This window comes from Alexandromys fortis, unplaced genomic scaffold (assembly GCF_014885135.2).
Source record: "Alexandromys fortis isolate MF-2015 unplaced genomic scaffold, M_Fortis_MF-2015_v1.1 scaffold_4, whole genome shotgun sequence".
NCBI classification, from domain to species: domain Eukaryota; kingdom Metazoa; phylum Chordata; class Mammalia; order Rodentia; family Cricetidae; genus Alexandromys; species Alexandromys fortis.
The window spans coordinates 15,728,483-15,748,081 of record NW_026067944.1 but is presented as its reverse complement, the minus strand read 5'-3'; the positions used below and the strand labels follow the sequence as shown (position 1 = coordinate 15,748,081).

At 37.1% G+C, this 19,599-nt stretch overlaps 1 protein-coding gene across 2 annotated transcripts; it reads left to right on the top strand.

Moving 5' to 3' along the window:
- Positions 1-625: 625 nt before the first annotated feature.
- On the top strand, positions 626-16,843 carry Pou1f1 (POU class 1 homeobox 1). Of its 2 annotated transcripts, none has more exons than XM_050148736.1 (6): positions 626-803; positions 3,419-3,568; positions 10,867-11,091; positions 13,473-13,637; positions 14,561-14,621; positions 15,451-16,843. In XM_050148736.1, exons 1-6 carry the CDS (start codon positions 662-664, stop codon positions 15,659-15,661), a joined length of 954 nt encoding a protein of 317 aa, XP_050004693.1. In that variant the 5' UTR covers positions 626-661; the 3' UTR covers positions 15,662-16,843. The 2 variants fall into 2 exon arrangements, with proteins under 2 accessions (XP_050004693.1, XP_050004692.1); XM_050148735.1 differs by having other exon boundaries at positions 662-803; positions 3,497-3,568.
- The last annotated feature ends 2,756 nt before the right edge of the window (positions 16,844-19,599 follow it).

The following is a 19,599-nucleotide window of genomic DNA, read 5'->3' as shown; positions in this document are numbered from 1 at the left end:
GCATGCAGGGGCTGGAGGACAGTCTGTAGAGTTGGTCCTCTCTTTCCGCCTTTACACAGGTTCAGGTATAGAACTCCTGTCATCAGACTTGTGTGGCCAGCACCTTGACCACCGAGCCATCATTTGCCAGCCCTTAAGTACTCCACTTGTTAAAATTATATAGTATGCATTTCCCTGGTTTAATACCACTTTGAATGTTATTTAAGACGTTAAGCAAAAGGAAATTATCTCATATTTAAGGCTTTTATTATATTAGAAACCTAAACACACCTAGTTTTCAATTCATTGTCACTTATTAACTTTGAGAAAAACCTTTTCAAAGTTTCTGATTCTTCCCCAAAGGTCTCATTTATTAGAGATAGCAAATAAAGTTTGTGGTTTTGCCATCCCCTCAATTTGTACCCCACAAGCAGGTTCCTCCTTGGGCACAGATAATACTTGGGTAAGAAAGACAGTTCGAGTTGACACAGCAACACTCCTGGGAAAAAGCTATTAACATGTATAAATGGATCTCCTCACGGTATAAATACTCGCCCGCACCCTCCTGGTGCCTCAGAGCCTTCCTGATGTATATATGCAGGTGAATCGGCCCTTTGATACAGTAATGTAATAAAAGTGATCTGGCAAGCAGCGGGTCTTATTTTTCTACTCTCTTGTGGGAATGAGTTGCCAATCTTTCACTTCGGCCGATACCTTTATACCTCTGAATTCTGATGCTTCTGCAGCTCTGCCTCTGATAATGCATCACAGTGCCGCTGAGTGCCTCCCCGTCTCCAACCATGCCACCAACGTGATGTCTACAGGTACTGACTTCCACCGCTGGGCCTACAGCCTTCAGAACCGATGTGATGAATCTTTCTGGGGAATATTTCTCTGTTTCATTTCTCTCCTTAAGTTTGCTTTAGTTAAATATTAAGTTGCCTAAGAATATAGAAAATTTAGTAAGGAAAGTCATGTATGAATTTATTGGTTCCCTCTACAATTGAAGAACTATTTTTCTACATAGCAAATAATGAGCTTGAGCGTTTTCACTCTCGGAAACTATTTTAATAGAGATGGTTATGGATAAAGATCAAAATGAAATATTCTAAAATACTTTAATGTTAAATAGGTACTACTACTTTATATTAAAAATGTATTTCATTTTTGAATTATATTTGTTACTATTTTTAAACAACCATAAGCTTGATTAAAAATAAACCAAAAAATTCCCAACACAAACCAAAGTGAGCTTTAATGAATATAGTAATTAAATGCTTTATTAAACTTGCATTAAAATGCATAGTATTAAACTTAGAAAAGAAAGCAAGATAATATTTAGAGCTCAGAGAGTTAAACTTTCTCAAGACTGAGTTTTAGAAATAACTTTTAAATTTGTCTTTATATTCCTAAATAAAACAAATTGGGGCTCAAAACTAGGCACAAGCAAGCGAATGTTTTTTGCTAATATATTTGCACTTAATGCAATAACAAATGGTCTCAAAATCTATTTACAGATTGCTGGTTCCTTGAACTAACTGAGTTTTTCCACATACTAGCAATCCGTATTCACCTTCCATCTGTTTAAAATGTATTTGACTCAGATGGAGAAATGAAATACAATTTTGTATTTGTAGAAATAAAAGTCGTATTATGATTTAAAACAATTAAAGAACTTATAACAACTAGGCAGTTTCCAAACATTTGTGAAGCTCTTTCATTCATCTCTGGCTGGTTTTAAATAATCAGGAGACTAGACATGTTGACTCTGACAACATCACTTAATCTATGAAAGATTCCCATATTTTAATTTAAAATGTAATTTTGAGAGTGTACTTAAACATATTTGTTGGAAAATATAATACTAAAATAATTTAATCCTGTAATAATCCTATAAACAGTTCCATAAATAATCTAAATCATTACAATAAAACCACATTTTTAAACTAATACATTTTATAGGTTGAGAACTAGAAAAATGATATTATGTTTCTCTAATTGATTATAGGAACAATATTTGATCCATAGAAAATCAAAATTTGAGATTAAAATAATGATGTAGCAAAATGATGTATCTTTAAGTTCTATAGGTTTATTTAAAAATACATAGCAAAGCATTTAATAAATTAACCTATCTTTTATCCAAATTCCTAAAATCAAAAAAAGAAATATCATATAATTATTTTAAATAAAACTTGTAAACATTTCCTTTAATTATTTTTAATGATTTATAATTTTTCTATCAAGTTATATGTACATGTAGTTAGATAAGAAATTAGAACTAATCATTTTAATAAAAGCTCTTAGATATTATATAGGGTTAAAATACGTTGAAATTTTTAAATGAATACTTAAAATTATCTGTGTAACCATTATACGGTAAAATTATTTCACAACTCTATATCAGTTATAGATGGGAAATTTATGCAGATATTTACAATGAAATATTGATCTATATTTAGACAAAATATATTTATTCTATGAAAACATCTCATTTAATTAATTATTATAACATATACTCCCAATTACATACTCTATATACTATTTATTTGAAAAAATGTTTTGTTCATTATAACAACCTAATTATATTATTTAATTGTATTATAAATTATTTAGGATTGTGAGAGAATAATGAGGAAGTAAATACATGGGGAAAGTTTTTCTAGTAGTTTTATTGTTGAACATTTCTGCTGTTAAAATGGTGATATGTGTTTAAAACTTCATATATGTTTTATAGTTCATATCTTATTTCTAAAGGCACACCAATTTCAGGAAGCATATATCTATTTATATAATTGTGCGTATATATACAACCTTCAGTGATAAAAGAACTTGTTTTTTGACTGACTTTATCATTAAAACTTTTCTATATATTGTCACATGAAAAAACCTGCAAGTGCCGTATAATAATTGGGCTTAACACCGTCATAAGGTTTTCACAAAACCATGAAAGTGGCAATATTTTCATGATTGTATCTAAACAAGAAAATCCTTACTCTGGCATTTTCTCTTTAGCAAAAGAAATCAGTAATTTATCAGCTATGACGATTTAGGAGTCTCTGTCAGTATTTGTTCTTCCAGAGACACCCTCCTTATAATACTGTGCGATGCAATGATATTCAGGCTTCTTATCAATGATGGTGGTGCAATATCCACTGGATGGAACCCACAGAAGTTTCCAAATCTCAAAGGGCTGGGGTTCCCTGTCTTCCCACCTCTCCTCGTGAGATACTTGTAGCCTCAACATAAAACATACAAGTCTAGTTTTCCGATATAGAATCTCATCACTTGGGTCCACTTTTGCCTGATATTATCTGCTCATTAGAAAATTGCCAGTGAGGAAGAAAGCACATACTGGTGTATAATTTAAGAATCGCATAAATGTGTGATTTTGAAATGAGTTGAATGTGTCTTGAATCCTCATACATTTTCTTACCAGTCCCGTCTATTTTGTCTTTGATCCAAACTCCTAAATGTTTGCACACGTATTTCTCGATGACAACTGTGGGAAATACAGCGACTGGACTTCATTATTCTGTGCCTTCCTGTCATTATGGAAACCAGCCATCCACCTATGGCGTAATGGCAGGTAAGAAAAAACTTTCTGTGTGATCTTGATTGGGGAAAAATGTTGTTGGGTTCTGGACCAGAGAGAATGGTATTAAGACTGTAACAGGAATTCTGGTCCTTTGGCTTGGAAGTTAGTGGTAGATCTGCCACCTGCAGAAGTGTCCCCTGACCTGTGAGGCTCTCAGAAAGTCCAGGGTTTCTGACTCTTGTGTGAGCTTTGCATGGTTTTGCTGTCGTCTGTTTGCCTTTTAACTTACTACTGTTAAACTATGAGATGCCACTTGTTCTTACCTTTGCGGGATTTTCCAGCAGTACTATACTGGATCATAGAACCCATGCGGTTACTTAAATGAAAGTTAATTAAAATAAGAATTTAAAATTTGCTTTCTCTGCTAAATTAGCTCCATTTCCAGGGGCGAGTACTCTCGTTTGTCTAGTGGCTACTCCATCTGAGACCACGGATTATGGTGCATTACAACTGCCTTTGTATGCCCATTCCAGAAAGATAAATAGAAGATACAAACTGAAGACTCGGCCTGTTGTTCAGAGACTTTAGCAATGGCTATTTCAGGCTGCAGCGGTTCTTCGAAGCTAGGTTGTTTCTGAAGCTTTACTGAGGTAGTGAAGGGACACACTTTTCAGGAGACGTGACACAGCCCTTCCTTCAAGTCTAACGTCAACTTCTTGGTGTCGGTGTAAATACATTGATAGCTTGGCTTCCTAGAAATGAGAACACCAGTCCTACAAGACCCAGTCATCCGCGAATTTATTACTTAATTTGGGGGCATGATTAAGGAAAAGAATTTAGTCAGTTAAAAAATATGGAATATTGTTCACAGGCTTTTGTTAGTTTGCTCTGAAGGAAATATTTTAGTAGTTTATATCTGTTATTGCAGCTGGAAAACAACTCTCATCGGAGGGGGGGAAAAGAACCTAAGACCTAGTAGTAGAAGAAGGAGTGGGGAGGAGAAAGAGAGGCAGAGATAGTAGAAAATTGGGATAAAGGAATCAAATATAAAGGAAACCTTTTAAAATATACTCATGTTTGTCTTCCAAGTAAGCAATTATATACAGAGAAAAAAAGAGATATGCTTAGAATTTTGAATATCTAGATAAATGGAATAAGAATTTAGTTCATTAATCTCTAATTTCTCAGTAAGCATTACGATTTCAAAATAAAACATTGAGGACATTAGCATTTTCTACATTTGGCCAAACATCATTCTGAATAAATCAACATATTAACCATTGTGTTAAAATGAAGACTGGTATTTTTTTAAAATATTTTATTTAATTTGTTTTTAATATAACAAATTTTAACCATTTTCTTTCCTTTTTTCAAATTCCCCTACACCTCTTTACCCACCTCCTTCAAAGAGCTGTGTTTTTAATGGTTGCCTATAAACCTTGGTTTTTCTTTCTTAAAAAAAAAATTTTCATTTTATTTTTTATGGGTGCTTTATTTGCACGTATGTCTGTGTGTCAGTTTCATGCATTGCTCACAGAGGCCAGAACAGGCTCTCAGAACCCCTGGGACTGGAATTATAATCAGCTGTAAGCTGCCATGTGGGTGCCCAGAGTCAAATGCAGGTTCTCTGGAAAAGCAGCCAGTGCTCTTAACCCCTGAGCTGTCTCTCCAACCTGGTTTTACTTTTCAATAATTAGGGACTATCTAAAGCCAAGGCATTTTTTTTCTTTGAAAATTCATTACCTTTAAACTGTCTAATTAATCAGTATTCATAAACAATAAGAACAACAAGCTCACTGATGAACAATATCAGATGTGGATTAGCAAACTATCCTCAATTAGCTCTCGGAGGGGAAGTAGAACACTTTCTTTAGCTTTCACAGAACCTTGAGTGTCTAAACAGAAAGTGACAAGCATGTGGTCGCATGCTGCTCTCTGCTGGAGGAAAGTGATTTCCAGCAATCTCTGTGCACCTTCAGTTCCCTATTTCCTCAAAAAGAGGCAGCTTGAGTTAGTATTAAAACCAAACCAATCAACACATACATAGACACATTCACATACATTTATATACTTACACACACACATACACCAGCCACAGACCAGTGGCTAATTATCTCTTGTCCTGCTTCCTTCAGGTAGCACATCCCTTGTACATCTGGAGAGTTTATAGCTAGCCTCAGAGTCCTATAATGTTGCCTGCCCTAGCACTGGCGGCAGCAGGCCAGGGTCCCATTTAGAGGTACCTGACAACACTTTGCACACCCTCTCCCATTCAGTACCTATCTGTCTATATTCTCTCTCTCTCTCTCTCTCTCTCTCTCTCTCTCTCTCTCTCTCTCTCTCTCTCTCTCTCTTCTTTCTTTCTTTCTTTCTTTCTTTCTTTCTTTCTTTCTCTTTTTTTTATCTCAACATAGTCATGGGAAAAGACCCATGAAAGACATTTACCATATCCAATGTCTGGTTTAGTGACATCATGAACACAATTGTCATATCAAGATTTAGAGGTATCATTGTGGCCTTCAAACTGAATTATATTTCATCACTAAAATGAAATCTCACCATGGTGCACAGAGACTATATTTGAATATTTCTGAGAGGGATGTCATTAAACTATTATATGCTTCATAATTTGTCAGCATGCCTGGTAACTTGACATAGATTCAGCATTAGCATGTACTTCATCGTAGATTAACCCTTAGACAATCTGAATTTTCATGCTTTCATTCCCAGGGAAGCTGCACAAATTGGGTCATAAAATATAGCCATTCAAAAACAAGGAAGGCATAGTGTAAAACAGACGATAGAAACCTGGCTTTGACATTTGTATTTTCTGAAATGTCAGCCTCTCCGTCAAGATCCACAGACGCATCTTATGGGCAGGTTTGATGTTGTGTACCTGTGAGGGGCCACCACTGGAATAACTGTCTCAAAGGGTGTGGAAAATTTTAATATAGCTATTGTATTACCCGTAGTCTGAGGGTTTCATTTTAATATTTTATAAAATTAGCTCACAGGAAGGAAAGAGCTATTGTGACTTTTGTCAGGTTGGTGAGGAAGATTTAAATCCTTAGAGGAAATGCCTGCTGCTCAGTCCAGGAACCAGCACACTAAAGAGAGCAACTGGCTGGACTGGAAACAGCAAAAAGGTACACAATGAACTAATGAGACCCATCTTCCAGTTTCCCGTTGAAGCAGGTTTGTAATCTTCTGCTCTCCTCAGATAGTCTTGATCATTTGCTTCTTCTTCTCCACTCCTTCGTATTGAGATGTAATATCAGCAGTATGCAGTATAAACCACAGGAGGGCATAAAAATGTTCTTCACAAACCTGCTAGAAAACACAAAGAGAAGCAAACTTCCAGTCCAAAATCAAAAGCTCAACACTTGGGCTTCTGAGTCTCTTAGCTTGCTTTGGTTCTCGAAGTTTAGGAAGCAAGCATGGAGGCTCTTCTGTCCACCGTCCTGTGGTTACTGGGTACACCAGTCTCATGGCAAACAACAAAGACCCCTCTGGGAATGTGGCACAGCAGCTAAGCCTTGAAGTGGAGGGAAAGTCCTTATTTTAAAACCTAAATGAACACTAGAAACCAATTATGTTTAACAGCCCAGCAGAAGGCTATTCCTTTCATGTGCTGTGCTCAACACACCTACCTTTGGACCATGCCTAACTTGTAGTTCCATGCTTTCTTAATGCTCCTAATAATGATCTGAATTGTGTAATGTCTCAGTCTAAGGTATAGAAAGCATGTACCCTGCAAGGATTGCTGTATTTCTGTGACTTTCTGCTCCTTTATCTATCAAATTGCATTTGTAGTAAAAATGTAAGAACAAAACAATCTAGTAGTTATTGAATATTGTGCTTATTGTGGTATATGTTTAAGCTACTAAAGTATATGTAAACCAATAGGAAAAATTGTACTAGCAAAGTAAATTACTGTACTGTCACAAACATAATTTTTAAGACTTATATTGCTTCATATTATAAAATGAAGTTAGAATGCTAAAACATATTATATTACTAAACCTTATTGTCTGATTTACATATAAAGACTGCAGACAGTGGTTTGGTATTTGGTTTTAATTTTTAAACTTCAGTAATTAAAAATGTAGGAGGCTCAAAATTTCAAGAGTATTAAGTATAAAAATGGATTAACTTGAAGACACCTTAAAGTGTGCAGAGAATGTAACCTCAACCTATAAAACATGTCTGGAATACCAACAGGAGGGACCCTGAACAAAAAGGTCTTCAATCTTGCCAAAACAGGTGTTCTTACATATTTATTCTTCTGAATTTCACAAGTCACTTGAACAGGCAATTTTTAAAGGCATAAACACAAATTAATACTTGAAATTACAGTGAACAATTTTAATTTCAGAATAGAAATAACAAATAGGTCTTGTTGCTGAGTGTGAAACTGTTAAAAGTTAAGGGGGAAAGAAAAGAAAGGAGAGAAAAACCAAAATATTCAAAAGAAAACCAAAGACAATTTATTTGCATTTGACTACATCTTAAAGCTCAGTCGGACAAACCAGTCTCATGGCAAACAACAAGGACCCCTCTGGGAATGTGGTACAGAAGCTAAGCCTTGAAGTGGAGGGAAAGTCCTTATTTTAAAAGTACATTTTAAGAGGAAGGGAAGAAGAAACGTTTCTGTTAGGGAACCTAACAAGATCGTAGAAATCTCTTGATTCATCCGTTTGCCTTTCCCTTTAGCTTCTTGCCTTTTGTTTTCTGCCCCCCCCCATCTCTTCCCTTTTCTCTTTTCTCTGTCGCCCTTCCTGTTTTCTTTTCTTTTGTCCCAAGATGGTAGGGTTGTCCAGGAAGACTCGTTCTGAAGACTTTTCCTCATGAAAGGCCTTCCAACATCCCTGAGGTGCCTTTCCTTCTTGATGCTTTGCAGCCTTCTTCTGTAAAGAGCTAGATTGGAAACAGCCTAAGCTCTCTCTGCTTCGGCTACCTCACCATTCTTGGGGCAGGAGAGCAGTTCTGGGCTGTGATGGAAACACATGACAATGGCTGTGTGCCAATTAAACTTATTTTGTCAACTGAACTGTGAACCCATGTCTGGCGCAGACAGTATATACAGTCCTCAAAAAATGGGAAAATGGTCAGATTTGAACATGATTTGCTGGTTAATGTTATGTGTAAAAAAAAAAGAAGAATAAGTAGAAATATTTCACTATTTGTTCCTGTGCACGGTTTTGATGCAGACATGTATTTCCATGCCCCTGTGCTTCCGTTGTTTGTTCTTATAACACCACTTAGCCTGAGATGTTCTCAGCCACAAACATGAAGGGTTGAGTCAATAGCTTGCAAGGCAATCTCTACTTCTATTCCCCGTGCCTGCTATAAAAGATTTATCTGTCTTCTGCCACGTCTGCCATACATAAAGACATACAGAACAATTCAGAGAAGCCAAAGTGGATCAGTATGCATTGTGAGAAACTAAGGGAATATGGAGAGGGCTCCCGCATTTCCAAGCTTTTCACAGGCATCCTCATTCAGGCAAACAGTGGTGTTGCTTTACCAGTGTTTTGAGAAACATTTTTGAGATTTCTGCTGCATGGCTCACTGTGTTCTAAAGTAATCCAGGCTTGAAAAGATTTGAAAAAGAGTTTGTTATTCATACCGTACCACCATTCCCCATGCTCCGCAGACCGAGGCATAGGCTGGGAAGAGAATTCTGTCTGATTGTGATGCTAGCTTCTAGGGTAGTGCTCAGGAAGGCAAGTTCGATGAAGATGATGATGCAACAGCTGTAATCATGGATGCTTCATGGACGCTCCAAATTTCACCACGTCATGCTTTCACGCTTACTGTGGTCACTAAACCTTGCAACTTGGGATTTCTTGCTCATTTTTCATTGACTCCTTTCAATGACTTTTCTAGGCATCGGCTTTCTGAGAGTGTGCTAAGAAAAATGACCCTCGGATTTCCCCGGAGTGGCTCACTGCTAATGCGCTTTTTAAATTCTTCCAGTTGTGCCTGAAAGAGATTGAGTAGAGGCGACCTAATGTGTTTAAATTTAGGAAAGCTTTGAGAGAAAGTTGTTTGAGTTACCCGAGTATGGACTGGAAAATAAAGTTGTCGTTTTTTTCTAAGTCGGTTGAATCCAGTCGATGTGACTACTGTGCAAAGTTAAGGCAGCTACTATCTGGAAGGAAGTTACTGGTTTCTTTATACAGAGACTTCCTAGATTGTAAATTGTGGGGCAGATAAACAACTTTTCCTTTCTAATTCATTTAGTTTTAGATGGAAAAGGAACCTGATAGCATGAAATAGACAGACATGTCCTATAGAGAGGCCTTACATTACTGCAGGATTGTGATGGGCATGAGGACAGGAAGCAAAGACCAGGATGGCTAGCATAAGTATCATTTCTTATTAAAGGCTATCCTGGGGGGCTGGAGAGATGGCTTAGAGGTTAAGAACACTGACTGTATTCCAGAGGTCCTGAGTTCAATTCCCAGCAACCACATGGTAGCTCACGGCCATCTGTAATGACATCTGGTGCCCTCTTCTGGCCTGCAGGCCTACAGGAAGATAGAACACTGTATACATACTTTTTTTTTTTTTTTTAAAAAGGCTATCCTGAAATTTAACTGGACAACTCTTAAAAATAGAATACTTTTTTTAAAAACAACAAAAGTAGTTTCTCTCTTAAGTTGAAGACATGGCTCTGTGGTTTGTAGCATTTGATGTTCTCGCAAAGGACTGAAGTGTGGTTCTCAGCACCCACATGGTGATTCACAACCATCTTTGACCCCAGTTCCAGGAAAACTGACACTCTCTTCCGACCTCCACAGGAACCAGGCTTAAATGTGGTACATACACATACATGCAAGTAAAATTTCATATGCAAAAAATTTAAATAAACCAAAAAAGGAAAAAAAAAGTTTTTCTTAAACCGTTATCACACCTGAATTTAAAGTTGAATTTATTTCATGCTATTTAATTTAACCTTCCAGGATTGATATTCTTAATTTTCACTAAAAATTTATTTATTCACTCTGCCTATTGAATAGGATTGAGTTCTATTATTACATATTCCTATATAAATAATATAAGCTAAAAACTTGCTGATTTGCACTATTGCTTATTAAATATTTATATATTATTGGAAAATTTACATATTTTATTATTACTAGTTTCTTTAACTCATGATGTAGTTGTGATGTATTAATATATTTTTAATGTTTCTGAGAATAATTACTGTATGTACTCTTTGAAACTTGGTTTTTAGTGTTTATATATACTCACGAGACTAACTAATAATAATAAGCAAGAGTGTTGCTTGTAGAGAAACAGACATAATCACCAACAGTCCTTCGCTCTCCCTTTACACACAGGCGGTCTAACCCCCTGTCTGTACAAGTTTCCGGATCACACCCTGAGTCATGGCTTTCCTCCACTGCACCAGCCTCTCCTGGCAGAAGACCCCACAGCCTCTGAATTCAAGCAGGAACTCAGGAGGAAAAGTAAACTGGTTGAAGAGCCAATTGACATGGACTCCCCAGAAATCCGGGAACTTGAGCAATTTGCCAACGAATTTAAAGTGAGAAGAATTAAGTTAGGTATGTCTTTGCTTGTGGATTGCGTTTGGGTGGGCTACTCAGTCTAGGGGTTAGTAACCCACCCTGCAATCAAGTTATTCCAGGGTCTCGGAGGGGCGCTACCTGGAAGGGAATGAGCTAAGACAGAAGAACGAGGCCAAGCAACTTTGTCAAGGCCTCAGTTTATTAGGGACGGGTTACAGTTTATATATGGTAAGGGATGAGGGGCAGGGTACGGGATCTCGCAGGCCGCGTGGTTCCGGTCACGTAGCTCGGTTACATTCAGACAGACAGGCCAGAAGTCACAAGTGGCCACACCTGGTTCCCTGGATAGCTGGAATGTGAGGCGGGTTCCGCTAAGATTAGCAGTTAATTGGGTGAGGGGCAGGTTTTGTCAATAGAACATAACTATGGGTGTGAGGTTCTCTGCAGACTCCCTAGAGTGATGGTCTCTGTAATGATTGTTAGGGGGGAAATGGCTCCTGACATTTGCTAACTGCTATGGGTCAAATAACTTTATCTGCAAATCTTACTCTTTACTGGGAAATATTTTACTCTCTGCTTGAAAGTCCAAGAGGCTTCACAATCTCTGTGTCTCCTATGCCTTTAACTTGGTCAAGTTGGGAAAACTAAAACACATCAAAATTCTTTAATTTCTTGTAAATTCTTAACAGGATGAAAGCATGTATTTTTAAATTAATACTGCTTCCTTATATTTAGCCTACCTTAAGATTAACTTTAAAGTGACCCCTTTATTAAATATTTTACTTGAAATTTTGAATAGATACTTCAATCATATAATTTGAAACGATGAAAATGTAAAAGACATTCCATCATCTGCTCCCTATTTTTTTTTCTTCACATTTCTTGGGTATCTTTCTAGAGCTATCTCACACATCTGTAAGCAATGTATATATTCTTTTATGCAGATAATTTTGGGGAGCTTAGAGTTTTTTCAGAGTTCACTTCCTCAGGGTATGTATGAATCTGTAGACTACCCCCTTATAAATATAAATACCTGAGTTTATTTATCTAGGTTTTAGAGACTAAGAGACATGGTTTTAGTCTCTTAGTGGTGAAAGCAACGCCACAGTTAGTAACTCTATAAATGCATTTTTGCATCGATATTCATATATGAACAGAAAATGCACGTGCCAAATTATCGCTTAAACACTAATGTATTTTGATAGATGTTGTCAAACTCATCTCTACAGAATTTTACCATCACAGATATCTCTTATGTCTCCAACAGAGAGCAAATGACCAGACTATGAAATAAGTATGCAGCGGCTAAGGATCAGTGTGCTCTTAGTCTTCGGGACATTTGAAAAGACTAAGTGGCCTGGCACTGTAGTTTTAGTGAAAATGTTAAATTTCATTTTAAACTATTGTTATTCACATTACTGTCTGATAACCATTTGTGTCTCCATTTCTGTAAATTGTCTATTCCAAGCCACTGCTCCTTTTCTATTGAAAAGTATTTTTAAAATGGAATAACCATAACAACTAATTGTGGTTCAAATTCATGAAAGAGTATATTTTTTTAAATGGGCTGAAATGATAGTTCAAACCTCTGAACTCGCAGAATGAGCCGTAGGTAATTTGTAATGACATTTATTGATGTGCATCATATGCAGTCATATTATACATAAGGTATATAGCCCTAGGCCCTGAAATAATATGTACGGAGTACATGTAATAAGCAGCAGGGGACTTCATTATCATACTTATTTTCAGTTATGTTTATATTGCTATGGATATTTTAAATTATACGTTGATGGCTTATTTTACCTTATATGCTAGAGATGTTCAGGGCAATTAATAAAGACCTTTTGCTGGGCAATAGATGTTTTACCCAATAAAATAGTAAATGTGTGTGGAGTTATGAATAAAATGTGGGACCATAGCCAGCCTTTTGAATGAAGTATTTTTCGGCAAAATAAACTTCAATCTTAGTTTTATTTGGTGTAACAATATTTTGCTAAAAAAATTTTATACATAAAAGTGTGCTTGATCTAACACTGTACATTTGGTATACATTTGGTATACTATACTTGATGGGTCAAATATGTTGAGCATGTATCATACTTGATAATCATGATAAAAAAGACCAAGAATTTGTAAGTTCATTATCAAGTATTAAGACACACACACGGGATCTGTTCAATACCATTATGTTTACATGCGAGTCCTCTTGACTTTAAGAGAAAAAGTAACTTATCAACTAGAGAAACATTTTGGTGTACTTTGTAATTATATGCTAAATCTAAATAGTTCTAAATTGTAAGGCTATGGAGTTTTTAAAGGGTAATTCACAAAGATTCAGCACGTGTGCTGATGGACGCACCCTGACCTTCCTGGTTTAAGTTGGAGATAAGGCTATATCTCTCACCTTTTCATAGGATACACCCAGACGAACGTGGGCGAAGCTCTGGCCGCTGTGCACGGCTCAGAATTCAGCCAAACAACCATCTGCCGATTTGAAAACTTGCAGCTCAGTTTCAAAAATGCATGCAAACTGAAAGCAATTTTATCCAAGTGGCTGGAGGAAGCTGAGCAAGTCGGAGGTACTTGGGCGAATCTGTGCAGCCTGGGCTGTGGTGTAGTTGCTAAGGACTGCTAGGGGAGGCAGGGTCTATGCTGAGGCAGGAGGGTGGAGGGCTTTTTAGTCTCTTGGAAATGAAAAATAAGTATCTCAGTGAACATGTGGGGGAGAAGAGACCAGTGTGATGCAAGTGTAGAAACAAATTTACCTAGGAAAGGACACACTGTGTGGTGAAACTTTCTAAAAATCAAACTATCGGCATAAATTTAGTACTGGATATTCCTGAACATCTACATTTCCTGGACTTTGTGTTATCCAGGGGTAACTTATAAGAGCTACTTTTATAGCCTGATCTTAGTGTTCACAATAGTATGTTAAGTAAATACCATCGTAAAAATAAAAGTTTGATATTCTAACACACACACAGAGAATATAATTTATGTGTAATAGTGGCAAGACTTGAGAAAGAACCAGGTAGGTTGGCATGAGGAGATCAGGTATCCAGAGCACACTGCTGTGGAAGAGGATTGGAGTTACGTTCCCAGAACCCCCATCCTGCAGCTCATACCACCTGCAATTCTGGCTCCCAGGGATCTGATGTCCTCTGCTGGCCTCCACAGGCACCTGTACTCATATACCCATACCTACATACAAACTCACACATATACATGTAATTGAAATAAAAAAGGAGTAAGACACAAAGCATTTACAATGAATGTTTTAATTGAAAATGAACATGGGATTTGTAAACAACCATATTTACAAGATTTACATTTACTTTGCTTTAATACTTTTTCTATAGAATGCAATATAAAATAGCTTACAAACATTTAAGACAGACGTGCACGGCAGTCGTACTTTGCATTATTTTATATAGAAAATTGAAACCCCAAATGCTAGTTTAAACTTACTTTCTATTTTTGTTATCTCTTTCCTACAATCCAGCGTTGTACAATGAAAAAGTGGGAGCGAACGAGAGGAAACGGAAACGAAGAACAACTATCAGGTAGGTATTCCTTTGAGATAGTAAATTTGCTAGAGGAAAAAACAGTGTTCACATGGAATCAGCATCAAAGTGTAGTGTAAGAGCAACAACGTGGGAGGAATAGAAATAATCGAAGAAACAGAAAATGTTTTCAAAACCCCAATTCATGAGAAACAAAGGTAGTATCTATTTTACATTTCATGAACAAATATGTGTTTCTTGATTCACTGGCTTGACACAGACATTTGACTAAAAATGGAAACCAGACAATTCACTGATGGCCTTGAAGATACAAGCTCTTTTTTCTGCTCGTGTAGTACCTTAACTAAAAATAACAAAAGGAATCTACCAGTGTGTCAGCCCCAGGTCTATCAGGACCGTTCTCCTGACAACCGTGAAGTATAATTTAGTGATACTGCTGTTTCTGGGAGGCACTAATGGGAAATCGCAGAAGGTTTTATCTCGGCTGCTTGTCAATCGCACATTTTCTGTGTTCTAAACACTGGGGATGGCTGGGGCAGGTGATGAGTGGGCAGGAAGCAGTTGTGCTTCCAAAGACCCACACTTCTTTGCTTTTGTCAAGAACTTGGTGCCCTCTTGTGGTATAAAGTGAGAGAACCTGAGTTTCTTTATTTTTGCCTATCTGGAATAAGACATGCCTCTGTGTAAAAAAAAGTCAGACTTGTCTTTCACGAGTGTTTCCAGAATTTATAAGTTACTTCTTCAGGGTAATATTTAGAAAGGTAAGCCTCATTTGATTTTTCCAAAAACTTCTTTGAAAGAGACATAATTTCCTCCCAAACTCTATCTTCCCCCGACTCCAATCAACCCCCCCCCCCCCTTACCCCAGTATTGCAGCTAAGGATGCTCTGGAGAGGCACTTTGGACAGCAGAGCAAGCCTTCCTCTCAGGAGATCATGCGGATGGCTGAAGAACTAAACCTTGAGAAAGAAGTAGTAAGAGTTTGGTTTTGCAACCGAAGGCAACGAGAAAAACGGGTGAAAACCAGTCTGAACCAAAGTCTATTCTCTATTTCGAAGGAACATCTCGACTGCCGATAAGACTCGGGTGTGGTAGCCATTTGGGTAGCAGTTTTCCACTCCTTTCAGTTTTTGAGCAAAATCAGGAGTTACTCACTTGATTAGTTTCAACTAGATTAAATCAATAATTGCAGGGTTTTTTTTAAGAACCCAGTGATGTAAATTGAGATATTTAATTGTTCTTAGAATTCAGTGTTCATTTTAATTCTAAGACACTAACAGCTAGGAAACCCTCCCCCAATACTTCATCCATTCTGCCTCTGGCTCACAACTATTTGTAACATTTCCATGTGGGCTCATGACTCTTTTAGTCTCTGTGGGCACCAGGCATGCATGTGGTGCACAAATATACATGTAGGCAAAAAGCTCATATATGAGCTTTATATATGATAAAAATAAATCTAAAAATGAAAAAGTATATTGGTTTATATTAGGCATGCCACTAGCCCTAAAGATTTTTTGAGTAAAGTCTGAAGGACAAAGGTGACCAAGAATTTTACCTTTACCACCAGAAATAATTTTCAGTCAGAGTATCTTTAAAGTTAACATTGAGGACTGGCTCCTAAAGAAATGATTTTTTGAAAGATTTGTAGAAACATTTAGGCATGATGTCTATATTCTTTAAGAAACATTAGCTTTCTGCCATTCTGTTGCAGAAAACAAAAGCTGCAAACTTAAGCTCAATGTAAAGTATCCCTCGGATGTTTCAGATGCTGGGCTCAATCTTGAGCATAACTGAAACTCAGAAACAAAAATATACTTTAAAGATTCCAGACCCCTGCCATCAATCTCTCTGTCTGTAAGCTGTAACAGGGCAAGACTACCTGTCTTATTTGCTGTTTTTTCTCTGGTGACTAGAAAAGCGCTTGCTTATTGTAGGAATCTATGAACAGGGCTAAAGAATGGGTCATACTGTGCACAACTGATACAAATGTGAAGGGTGTCAGCCAACTTGAAAAATCTAAGCTATTTTTGATATCTCAGGGTAGAAATTCACTTGAGGTCCCTTAACAATGTGTCAATTTTGCTATGATTGGTTACAGCATGATTTATTATTAATAAAAGTTGGAAATATTGACTTTTCAATCCTCAGAACTACAACAAGGAAGGTATTTATTGAATCTAAAAGTGAACTCCTTTAAAACGTGTAACCTATAATGTGATGCAAATCTAGAATAGCAACTTCGGCGTTTTCAATGTCAGTCTCTGGGCAATGTTCATCTAACTTATTCTGTATAACATGAGTTGAAATTAGATGAGGCTTTAACAGCTAAGCATACTAACTAAATAAATTATACCATCCAGTGTCTTTTAATATATATTTTTTATTTTTATTAAGTTTATTCATTTATCAGTTTTTCCTCCCTCCTTTTCTTCCATTTCCCTCCCTCAACACACACACAGTATTAAAACTGGACCGGGTGGCAGCAAGCCTGTAATCCCAGCCACTATCATAACCATCATGGATCACAAATTCAAAGGATGCCTGGCTACAGAGTGAATTCAACACTGTAAGACCGTACCTAAAAAGAAAAAGGAAAGGGGACCAGGGACATACCTCAGTACACACAGATGTCTCCAAACAAATTAGCTGCACTGAGGCACAGGTGCACCACCTAATCTGTGTTGGCTGCATCTCCAGAATTCCAAGTGACTGTCTTTCAGATGTAAGTTTCTCTGGATAATTACTATTTTCTTAAACCACTTAAAACATACATTAGTTTGCAAACAGCAGTCTCATTGCAAACACATGTGCACACATACACATGCAAAATCTCACACCGCACTTTGAAACCTTAAAAAGAAGCAAAATTCAATGCAATATAAACCCAGACCAGTTGCTTTTTTTTATTTTAAACATATATAAAATGGTCATGTTTAATATAATCTATACAACAAATATATATGATTAGAACATAACGATGTGTCTATAGTGTTATCTTTTCAAGCATAGACACCATCAGTAGACTCATTTGCATCAATGCATTTTGAGGCTATTTTCTAGTCATATTTAATATTCAATTAGATTTTAACCTGTAAAGCAGAGAAGCCTAATATATAGAGAGTCCTAAACTATAATTAAAGAATGACAACTGCAATTGACTGTTCATATTCTGGGGAAGAAAGACCAAAGGCTGACTTCAGCCAGAGACTTTCTATTTTATGTCCTTGTGGACCAAACAGTGTATGCCTCCAGGAATCCAGCGGGAAAATCATTAAAACGGAAAGAACGCTCATCTCTCACACAACATTAAACATTACCTAACAGAAATGGCTGAAAAACACACTCATACAACAAGATGAACACACCTTCGATCTCTCGTGGTGGAAAAGATTTTTTTTTTTTTCTTTTTGAAGCATTTCAAGAGTTTGGGCACGGGAAAGTGGGCTTTCAAGGTCTGAAGGCTAATAGAGGAAATGTGGTGGTTCCTCATAATCTTTAGGCTTCATAATCCAGGATTCTTTTACTTCTTTTAAAGAAATTAAGGTCAAAAGAGTCATTTTACTTAGTTTCTACAAAGACAAAATTGGAAAATGCAGCTTTTTCTGCTGCTGAAAAATCTTTTTGTAGTAAGGAGAAAATTAAAGGTCTCTTTTCATCCTTGACAAACCTTGTGAAACTTAAGTGGGTGCAGCTTTAAATTAGGTACACAGAAAACGGGCCAGAAATGTGAAAATTAGGCTTGTGGGGAACATGCATTTGACCAGAGAAAAGCTGTTTCTTTGGACATTCAAAGGGGAATAAAGTATAAATAAAAGTCAAATAACAACGCACAGCCTGCTAGGCTCCCCCTCCTCCGGTTCATTTCATTCAGTTGTGAGCTACTTTAACCCAGCCCTGTCTACCACGCATTCCCTTCTAGCATCCACTGCAGTCTGTGTAACACAGCATGGTCATTTGATGCTTCCCAACACCAAACGCCTTCATTTGTAGAGGCACGTTGTTGGGAGGCACTGTTGCTTTCAGGTTGCAGTCTATCCTGGCTTGGCAGTTCTTTCCAAGCTCTGAAACATGAAGGCCTCCTCCCCAGAAAGGCTTCCTCCTCTCTACCTACCCTTATTTGGATGTTTCTAGGCCCCATGCCTAACTTACCTTTAGTGTGGCCCTTGGCATAGTTCCCTGCTAGCCATGTATTCTACATACTCTGCAATGGAGTTGAGTTGTCTCGCTGAAGTCTCCCGGGGGCTGTCTTCATTGTTTCCACAGCCATATGAACCCTGTTCCTCACTTCTGCTTCCCTCCACTCTCAAAGACTGGGGGCTCATGATCCCCGAGGAAGGAGACCCACAGCACACCCAGTAGATGACATGCTGGGACTCTGAAGTCTCACCATCCATGACCAGATGGACCTCTTTTAGCCGCAGAGACACTAATGTATTACTCTGCTCCCTCTCCACTGGTGAGCCCATGCTAAACAAATACTAGTACTAAGGAAAAATTTTACAAATGACTTCTTTTGCACTCAGCCAACTAAAATCACTATTTCTAAAGTGAATTCTTAATTTTAGTAAAAGAAAATAAAGTTACCGATAGGTTTACTATGATTGTACTGTGTCCCCCCCAAAAATCTATTAATGCAGTCAAGTCAGAATAATTTCACCATCAATTTTGGGTCCAAAGATCTGAGTATTAATATTTGACTCAAATAGAAGCAAGTACTTGATACTTGTACATTTGAAAATATAACTCTGAATGTTTGGTTCTTGGAGACTGCAGGAAAGGAATGATCAAGTCTGTTTCATTGAAATCTACTAATTGTTGGGCTTGCCCCACTGGCAAACACTAATCCTGTAACAATTTTCAGATCTTAAAAAAGACATTTTATCTTGTTTTATAAAATTGAAGCAGCACAGCAGTCTAAAATTCCTTACAGAAAAATAGCAAAAATTATTCTGTTAAAGCTATTAAATACATACAGTTTCTAGTCTTAACAGCAGTCAAAAACAAAGTAAACGAG